The sequence below is a fragment of the Sorex araneus genome, chromosome 2 (genome assembly GCF_027595985.1).
Source record: "Sorex araneus isolate mSorAra2 chromosome 2, mSorAra2.pri, whole genome shotgun sequence".
Taxonomy (NCBI): Eukaryota; Metazoa; Chordata; class Mammalia; order Eulipotyphla; family Soricidae; genus Sorex; species Sorex araneus.
Window position 1 is genome coordinate 210,386,647 of NC_073303.1, and position 10,443 is coordinate 210,397,089.

General features: G+C 40.6%; 1 protein-coding gene across 1 annotated transcript in view; it reads right to left on the reverse strand.

Moving 5' to 3' along the window:
* Positions 1 to 9,253, reverse strand: part of WDR72 (WD repeat domain 72) — a 214,124-nt gene extending 204,871 nt beyond the window's left edge. The window contains exon 1 of the mRNA XM_055128942.1: positions 9,101 to 9,253. Coding sequence (XP_054984917.1) covers positions 9,101 to 9,253 — 153 coding nt within the window. The remainder of the gene's footprint in view (positions 1 to 9,100) is intronic.
* Between the last annotated feature and the right edge of the window lie 1,190 nt (positions 9,254 to 10,443).

Genomic DNA, 10,443 nt, shown 5'->3' on the forward strand with positions numbered 1-10,443 from the left:
AATAAAAAGACTTCAAGACATACCATAATTAGAATGATTAATACCACAGAAGGGCTGGAGCGATAGCACAGCTGTTGGGCTTTCGCCTTTCATGCGGCCAACCCGAGTTCAATTCCTCCACAACTCTCGGAGAGCCAGGCAAGCTACCGAGAGTATCGAGCCTGCGTGGCAGAGCCTGGCAAGCTACCCGTGCGTATTGGATATGCCAAAAACAGTAACAATAAGTCTCTCAATGAGAGATGTTACTGGTGCCCGCTCGAACAAATCGATGAGCAACGGGATGACAGTGACAGTGAATATCACAGATAGAGACACAATACTGCAAGCAGCAAGGTTAAAGAAGGAAATCACATACAAAGGAACACCCCTTAGATTTACAGCAGAATTATCAGAGGAAACCATTCAAGCCCAAAGACAATGGTGGGATATAATGAAAAAACACAATGAAATAAATGCCTCACCAAGAATACTTTAAGTGGCTAAACTCTCACTCAAACTTGAAGGAATGACACATTATTTCATGGATAAACAACAGCTCAGAACTTCATAGACTCAAAGCCAAGCTTAAAGGAAGGAATAAAAGGGCTACTGTAAGACAATGAAAAATCTACAAGCACAACAATCCCCTACAGAAAGGTGGCACAAAACCCCATGACAATAATCTCTCTCAATGTCAATGATCTAAATGTACCAACAGAGTGGCAAAATGGATTAAAACACTGAACCCAACATTCTGCTGCTTCAAGAAACACATCTCAACAATCACAGCAAACACAGACTCAAAGTCAAAGGATGGAAAACAATCCTTCAGGCAAACAACTCCCTCAAAAAAGCTGGGGTGGCCATACTAGTATCCACAACATAGATTTCAGGCTGAAAAAGATAATAAGGGACAGCAAAGGTCATTTTTTAATAATTAAGGGATATGTACATCAGGAAAAAATCACCCTCCTAAATATATATATGCACTCAATGAGGGACCAGCAAAATACTTAAAACTGCTAGTAGACTTCAAGGAGAACATTGGTAACAATACAATAGTACTTGGAGACTTTAACACTCCTTATCATCTCTTGATAGATCAACAAGACTAAAACTCAGCAAGGTAGTACTGGCTTGAAGGAAGAAATGGAAGAGAGATATAATACATGTATACAGGGCTTTCCATTCCCAAAATACCGAATCCACATTCTTTTCCAGTGCACATGAAATATTTTCCAAGATAGACCATGTGCTGGGCCACAAAACATACCTCAATAGTATCAGGAAGATAGAAATTGTATCAACTATCTTCTCAGACCACAACACACTGAAGATAGAAATTAATCACATGCAAAAATGGAGAATCAAATCTAACACCTGGAAATTAAACAACTCAATGTTGAACAACCCATGGGTCCAAGAGGAAATAAAGGAATAAATCAAAAGATATCTGGAAACAAATGAAAATGAAGATACAAGTTACCAGAACTTGTGGGACACAGCTAAAGCAGTGCTAAGGGGAAATTTATAGCTCTGCAAGCATTCCTCAGGAAGGAAGAAAGGGCCCGCATTAATAACTTGACTTGATAGCTTAAGATCTTAGAAAAGGACCAACAAAAGGACCCTAAACCAGGAAGGAGGAAAGAAATAAAACTTAGAACAGAAATTAATGACATGAAAACCCAGAAAACAATTCAAAAGATCAATGAAACCAAGAGGTGGTTCTTTGAGAAAATAAACAAGATTGATAAACCACTACCAAGACTCACAAAGAAAGAGAGAGAGATGTTAATAAACCAAATCGGAAATAAAAAGGGGGACATCACAACAGAAACCGAAGAAATTCAAAAGATCATCGGAGATTACTTTGAAAGTCTGTATGCCACGAAACAAGAGAACCTAAAAGAAATGAATGATTTCCTGGATTCCTATAACTTCACAAGGATAAGCCAAGAAGATTTGGAATACCTAAATAGACCTATGACTATCAAGGAAATTTAAACAGTAATTAAAAGTGTTCCCCAAAATAAAAGCCCAAGGCAGATAGATTCCATAGTGAATTCTTCCAAATATTTGAAAAGGACCTATTGCCAGTTCTTTTCAAGCTTCTCCAGGAAACTGAAGAAACAGAAACATTCCCAAACAGTTTCTATGAGGCACATATCCCCCTAATGCCAAAAGCAGACAGAGACAACAACAACAGCAAAAAAGAAAATGACAGGGCAATATCCCTGATGAACATGGCTGCAAAGATCCTCAACATAATATTAGCAAGTAGAATTTAACAACTCATCGAAAAGATCATATACCGGGGCTGGAGTGATAGCATAACGGGTAGGGCGTTTGCCTTGCACGCGGCCGACCCGGGTTCAAATCCCAGCATCCCCGAGCACCGCCAGGAGTAATTCCTGAGTGCAGAGCCAGGAGTAACCCCTGTGCATCGCCAGGTATGACCCAAAAACCAAAAAAAAAAAAAAAAAAGATCATATACCATGACCAAGTGAGATTCATCCCAGGGATGCAAGAATGGCTTAACATTTGCTGGTCAATCAACATAATCCATCATATCAGTAAAAGAAAAGATAAAAACCGTATGATCATACCAATAGATACAGAGAAAGCATTTGACAAGATCCAGCACCCATTTATGATAAAAACTCTCAGCAAATGGGACTTGAAGAAACTTTTCTCAATATAATCAAAGCCATCTACCACAAGGCCACGGAAGTACTTGCCATAGCAGTTAGGCAAGAAAAAGATATTAAGAGCTTCTATATAGGACAGGAAGAAATCAAACTCTCACTATTATAATCAAACTCTCACTATTATACTTAGGAAACCCTAAAGCCTCTAACAAAAAGCTCCTAGAAACAATAGACTTTTTAAAAAAAAAAAAACAATAGATTTGTGGGCCGGAGTGATAGCACAGCGGGTAGGGCGTTTGCCTTGCATGCGGCTGACCCGGGTTCGATCCTCGGCATCCCATATGGTCCCCCAAGCACTGCCAGGAGTAATTCCTGAGTGAAAAGCCAGGAGTAACCCCTGTGCATCGCTGGGTGTGACCCAAAAAGCAAAAAGAAAAAAGAAAAACAATAGATTTGTATAGTAAAGTCAAAGGCCATAAAATCAATACGCAAAAGTCCATGGCTTTCTTATATGGAAATAATGAGAGAGAAGAAAGTGATACGAAAAAAACAGTCCCGTTCACAATTGTGCCTCAGGAAATCAGGTACCTTGGAATCTTCTTAACTAAGGAGGTAAAGTCCTGTACAAAGAAGTACAGAGTACAGAGTAACAGTACAGTGAGTAGGGCATTTGCCTTGCATGCAGCATCCTATATAATCACCCAAGCACTGCCAGGATTAATTCCTGAGTGCAGAGCCAGGAGCAACTCCTGAGCATCGCTTGGTGTGACCCAAAAAAGCAAAACAAACAAAAAACAAACATACAAACAAAAGTCCTTTTTCAAAGAAAACTACCAAATGCTACTTCAAGACATAAAAGAGAACACAGGGAAATGGAAACACATCCCCTGCTCATGGACTGGGAGAATTAACATTGTCAAAATGGCAATATACCCCAAAGCATTGCACAGATTCAATGAGATCCCTATAAGTATGTCCATGGTATTCTTCAAAGAAATTGATCAAACACTCCTGAAATTCATATGGAACAACAAGCCCCCACAAATAGCTGAAACAATTATTGGGTGGCGGAGGGGAGGCGGGGAGATGGGAAGCATCACCTTCCCCAACCTCAAACTGTACTACAAAGCAATAATGATTAAAACAGCATGGTATTGGAACAAAAACAGATCCACAGAACCATGAAATAGGGTTGAATATCCTTACACACACCCTCAAATATAAGAACTAATCTTTGATAAGGGAACAAGAAATATGAAGTGGAGCAAGTAAAGCCTCCTTAACAAGTGGTGCTGGCAAAACTGAACAGCTACATGCAAAAATATTGGCCCCGACCTCTACCTAACACAATGCACAAAAGTCAGATTAAAATGGGTTAAAGACCTCAACATCAGACCAGAATCCATACGGTACACTGAAGGTTGGCAAAACCCTTCATGTCATTGAAGCCAAAGGTATCTTTAAAGATGAAACACCAAGCAAGTGGAAGCAGAGATTTAAAAAAAGGGGGGGATTATCTTAAATTAAGAAGCTTTTGCACCTCAAAAGGAACAGTGACTAGGATACAAAAACCGCCTATGGAATGGGAAAGGATATTCTCTCAACACCCTTCTGATAAGGGATTGATATCAAGGATATACAAGGCACTGGTTGAACTCTATAAGAAGAAAACATCCAATCCCATCAGAAAATGGGGTGATGAAATGAACAGAAATTTTCTCAAAGAAAAAATTTGAATGGCCAATAGACACATGAAAAAATGCTCTTTGTCACTAATCATCAGGGAGATGCAGATCTAAACAACAATGAGATACCATCTCACACCACAGAGACTGGCCCACATCCAAAAGAACAAAAGCATCTGGTGTTGGCGCGGATGTGGGGAGAAAGGGACTCTCCTTCACTGCTGGTGGGAATGCTGACTGGTTCAGTTCTTTTGGAAAACAGTATGGACGCTTCTCAAAAAAATTAGAAATTGAGCTCCCATTTGACCCAGCAATACTACTCCTGGGAATATATCCCGAGGGTGCAAAAAATATATAGTAGAAATGACATCTACACTTGTATGTTTATTGAAGTACTGTTTACAATAGCCAGAATCTGGAAACAACCCGAGTGCCTGAGAACAGACGACTGGTTAAAGAAACTTTGGCACATCCACACAAGAAGTAGAAGGAGGAGTAGGAGAAGGAGGAGGAGGAGGAGGAGGAGACTATGAAAAGAAGAAGAAAGAAGAAGGAAGAAGGAAGAAGAAGGAGGAGGGGGGAGGAAGAGGTGGAGGAGGAGGAGGAAGAGGTGGAGGAGGAGGAGGAGACAAAAAGAAGAAAGAAGGAAGAAGGAAGAGGAGGAGGAGGAGGAGGAAGAGGAGGAGGAAGAGGAGGAGGAGGAGGAGGAGGCCTGCCATAGAGGCAGGCTGGGGTGGTGGATGATGGGAGGGGAAACTGGGACACTGGTGGTGCTGGGAAACATACACTAGTGGAGAGATGGGTGTTGGAACACTGTATGACTGAAACCTGATCATGAACAACTTAGTAAGGGTCTATCTCCCAGTGATTCAATTATAAAATCTTTAAAAATGAATGGCAATCTTGCCCAATGCATTATACAGGTTTAATATGGTTCCTATAAAATGGCTATGCCAGTTTTGGAAGACATAGGCCAACTTCTGTTGAAATTATATGGAGCAATAAACCCCCATCCTAAACAGCCAAAGCAATCCTAAGAAAAAAGAAGATGGGAGGCCTTTTTCATCCCAATTTTATTTTTATTTTATTTTTTCTTTTTGGGTCACACCTGGCGATGCACAGGGGTTACTCCTGGCTCTGCACTCAGGAATCACCCCTGGCCATGCTCAGGGGACCATATGGGATGCTGGGATTCGAACCCGGGTCGGCCGCGTGCAAGGCAAACGCCCTACCCGCTGTGCTATCGCTCCAGCCCCTCATCCCAATTTTAAACTATACTATAAAACTATCATAATCAAAACAGTGTGGTGTTAGAATAAGGACAGACTCTTCAGTGGAATAGAACAGAGAGTTCAGGGAGTCTGGATCTCAGAGTCTCGGGCATTTTGACAATTAGTGTTTTTTTAAGGAGCAAAAAATATGAAGTGGATCTCGGAAAGCCTCTTTAACAAATGGTCCTTGGAAAGCTGGTCAATCACATACAAAAATTAAATAAATAAATAACTCAGATTTCTAACACCTATACAAAACCCATATGGATTTAAAATCTTGACATCAGACCTGAATCCATAAATTATATTGTGGGAAACATAGGTAAAATACTTCAAAGTACTAACTCTAGAAATATCTTCAATGGTTCAATGACATTCGCCAAGCAAACAAAAGCAAAGATAAACAAATGGGACTGCATCAAATCAAAAAGCTTCTGCACTGCAAAATAAACAATGACCAGAATAAAATGACACCCCACAGACTGGAAACAAATATTTTTCCACCACACATTTGACAAAGGGTTCTGTATCACTGTATTACTGTCATCTGTTGTTCATTGATTTACTCAAGCGGGCAAAATAACGTCTCTATTACACTCAGCCCTGAGATTTTAGCAGCCTCTCCTTACTCGTCTTTCCCAATGATTGGAGGGTCTTTCAGGGTCAGGAGAATGAGACCTATTGTTACTGTTTTTGGCATATCAAATATGCCACGGGTAGCTTGTCAGACTCTGCCCATGTGGGCAGGACACTCTGAATAGCTTGCTGGGCTCTCTGAGAGGTATATACCTTGGGACGGGGAGGGTTCTTACCCCGTGCCCCTCTGGGGGACCCTGAGTGAAAACAGCCTGTCATGGAGTTCCCAACATTTTGTCAGTTGGGGATAAGAAATTGGGCCAAACCTGCAGTGCCCAGGGGCTACTCCCAGTGGTGCTTGAAGGAACAAGCCAAGCAGTGCCCAGGATAGATCCAAGATCAGCTGCAAGAAGGCAAGTGCCTTAGTTCCATCTTGCCAAGCCCCAAGTATTCTAAATCTGAAACAATTTTAACCTTTCAGCAGCAAAGAAACATGTAAGGTAATCAGAGCATAGGTTTACCAATCAGAATCCTGTCTTGCTATTTTCCCCACACACTTGTCTATAATTATGTCAGCTTTAATGAAGCATGAGCATCACTCATTCTTGGCATGATGGATAAAGGGTCAGACTATATTAAATAACTGCCCAGAAATATGCTAATCAGTATTTTGGCAGCTTGGTAGGGTCTTTAGGACTCTGCACACACATCATCTTTCTATCTTTCTGCCAGGGGCCAGACAAATTACTTTGAGAAGCACTTGAGTGTGATGCTTAAAGCATGCAGTTTGTGTTTTTAAAAACGTAATCAGATAAGCCTTTCATTGAGTCATCAACACAACTGAGAGATTGACAGAGGGTAAAGACGTAGATATATAAAGCTCTGAAAGAACTTTATGGGAAAAACGAACAACCCCATCAAAACAGGGAGTGGGGAAGCGGTGAATGGCCACTTCCTCAAGAATACACACAGATGACCAAACGGATGATGAAAAAAAACATGCATCATTTATCATCAAGGAATGCAAATCCAAACAATACTGGATACTGTCTCACACCAGTGTGATTGGCATACATCACAAAGAACAAAAACACCAGTGATGGCATGGAGAAGAGACGCCCAGTCATTGCTGGGAGCAATGTCGGCTGATCCAGTCTTCTTGAAAAATATAAGTACATGTCTCAGGAAACTAGGAATTTAGCTTCCATAAGACTCAGCAGTTCCTATCAATTTGTGCTCAGGGTGTGGACCCCAAACAAGACAGATAGACAGTAGGGAAAAAAATTGGGGGGGGGGGAAAGAGCAAATATGGGACTGGAGTGATAGCACAGCAGGTAGGGCATTTGCCTTGTATACAGCTGACCCAGGTTCGATTCCCAGCATCCCATATGGTCCCTTGAGCACTGCCAGGGGCAATTCTTGAGTGCAGAGTCAGAAGTGACTCCTGTGCATCACCGGGTGTGACCCAAAATGCAAAAAAAAAAAAAATAGCAAATATAAGTCACTTATTAGTTTATGTTTAAACTGTGAAGAGATAATAATGTGAACACCAATTCTCAAAGCAATAACACCAGTTCTTTCTTTTAGCAATGCTCATAAACATTGAGCTGAGCTAGTCTGATGTGTATTTCTTGTCAGTACTATTTTGTGACTGTTCAGTAATAGGAGATGTTAATTAATTACACTATAAAATAGAATTACAATTAATTGTTAATTTAGGCTTTAAAGTGACAAACTTTAAAGGCTAAAAATAGTATTTGATCTTTAAAAGGCTTCTTAATGAAGGCAGTATACTTTAAGTACATCATTAGTTTAAATGTTCAAATTGAGTCTAGAGGCTGCAGGAGCTAAGAAAATATCTATTCCAATATGTTAAATGTTTATTGCTTGGGACAGGGACAATTAATTGCTAATCAATGGGCCTAATTCTAGGTGAGGTCAGGTTCTGAAATAGGAAGTCTACAATAGTAAATTGGATTTAGAGCTTTTTTGTATGGGCCTGCAAAAATCAGAGGCAAACAGAGACGAAAAGAATAGTAAGAAAGCCAAAATTACAGAAACACCCAGATAATCAAGATATTACTCATTTAGTTAATGAGCAATGGCTTAGTAGTTAATGAGTCAGTGGTTTTCAAGGATACCCTCTGTTTGGATTAATGAGCCATAATTGTTAGAATTATATTTGCATGCCTGTAGTTAAGTTACTTCAACATATAATTCAGGGTATAAAGGAGTAAAATTCAGTACCACTTGAAGGGGGATAATACTTAATTGCTGGTGAAGATCTGAAATACTCATCATTTCCCGGTATCACCTTGATTCATTTTCTCCAAATTTAAAAGTAAAGCCAATTTACTACCTTAATAATGTTTTGGGAGGATGGCTCCATGGCTTGGAAGCCAGCTTCACATGCTGGGGGGAAGGGCAGCTCAGATAGAGAAGGGATCACCAAGTACAGGGTGCTGGGAGGACCCGCTCAGGATGGGAGACGTGTGCTGAAAGTAGACTATAGATTGAGCATGATGGCCATTATTACCTGGACTGCAAACCACAACACCCAAAAGGAGAGAGAGAGTAAAAGGGACTGCACCTGCCACAGAGGGGTCGGGGAGGGGGAGGCAAGGGGGAGTAGGGGGAATGGGGTGGGGGGGTGGTAAGAATATTGGGAGCATAGGTGGTTGAGAATGGGCACTGGTGGAGGGATGGGTACTCGATCATTGTATGACTAAAACGTAAACACAAAAGTTTGTAAGTCTGTAACTGTACCTCACAGTGATTCACTAAAAAATCTAAATAAATAAATAAAGAGAAAGAAATGAGAAAAAAAATGTTTTGTGTATTTTTTTTTTTTGGCAATCACACAAACATGCACTGTTGTTGTAAGCAGAAGAAGTCAGCTATGTTTCTCTTGAGCAGTTTCATTATTAGAGTTTCTACTAACCTTTAATTCAGACGAGAGGTTCCAGAGACACAGCTGTCCCTCCTGACTTCCTGTCACGATGGTTTGCTGGTCATCAGTGATCATGATGGCGGTGATGCTGTGGGGAGGGGCCTTCTTCCCCCAGAGCACCACGGCCTGCAGGGAGGACTTCATGGTGCTGGGATCCTGGGTATTCAGAAGGAGGGAACACAAATCAACATCACTATTACATTTGGAACCAAAGAGGCCACAAAGCGGATTTATGACGATACCAGCCAACTCTGACAACCCTTTTGTTGTCCCAGAACTATGAAGGAAGATGTTTCCTTGCCAACTAGTGAAAAGGGTGTTCATCGGACATAAAAATGGACAAGTCCATATTAAATCACCAGATAAATGGCTTTTCTTTTCCATGAGAGTTGCAAAACTGATGGGAAGGCTAGGAATAGTCTATCCACTCCACATTCAGCATTCATATGGGTGATATTGATCCAGAGTGGAATATGGATAGTTTACTATTCTGCAGAATACTGAATTCGGCATGCAGAGTATAATTATTTTATTCTCAATAATAGAGTTGTCAATGCACTATCATTTGAAGACAGCTTTGCAAACTTTTCACTCCAGAAATTCCAATTTATTTAGGTAAGACAGGTCTAAATCCTTCTATTTAAATTTGGAGTTAAGGAGAAGAGAGCATAGGATCAGCTCAATGGAGAAATAATGGAATCCAGAGTTTGAATCCTGTCACTGTATACCCTGGCCCGGTCCCAACACCGTCTCTACAGCACCATAGTCTAGGAGGCCATCAGGCACTGTTGGAGTAAACTTGGCTCCTTGTTACCGTAGTCCCAAGACTCAGTTGGCTCCAGATTTCACACTGAACCACATCTCCAGTTAAGAATTACAAGGAGAGGGTTGGAGTGATAATATAGCAGGTATTTTCACATTTGCATTGTGAAAATCAACTTGGGTTCAATTCCCAGCAAGCCAAAGGATCCCCCAATCTCTGCCAGGAGTAATCCTCGTGTACAGAGCTAGAAGTATGCCCTGAGCACCACTAGATGTGGCCCAGGAAATCCCCCATGCCCCAAAAATAGAATCACCAGGAGAGACTTCTAGGTCCTCTGAGCACTGCTTAAGAGTCTGTCCCATCAAAAACAGGTGAAAAGTATGTCAACTCTACAATCAGTTTCCTGTTATTTAAAGGGTCCTATGTGACTGTCATGATTTCTGCATATTCATAATTGCCCTTTACATTTTTAATAACTATTTTATTCTACTTATTTTTATTGCAGATCTTCCTAAAAAATCTTTTTAATTAAATTACTATCTTTATATCTTAGTTATAAGGATCATGGTGG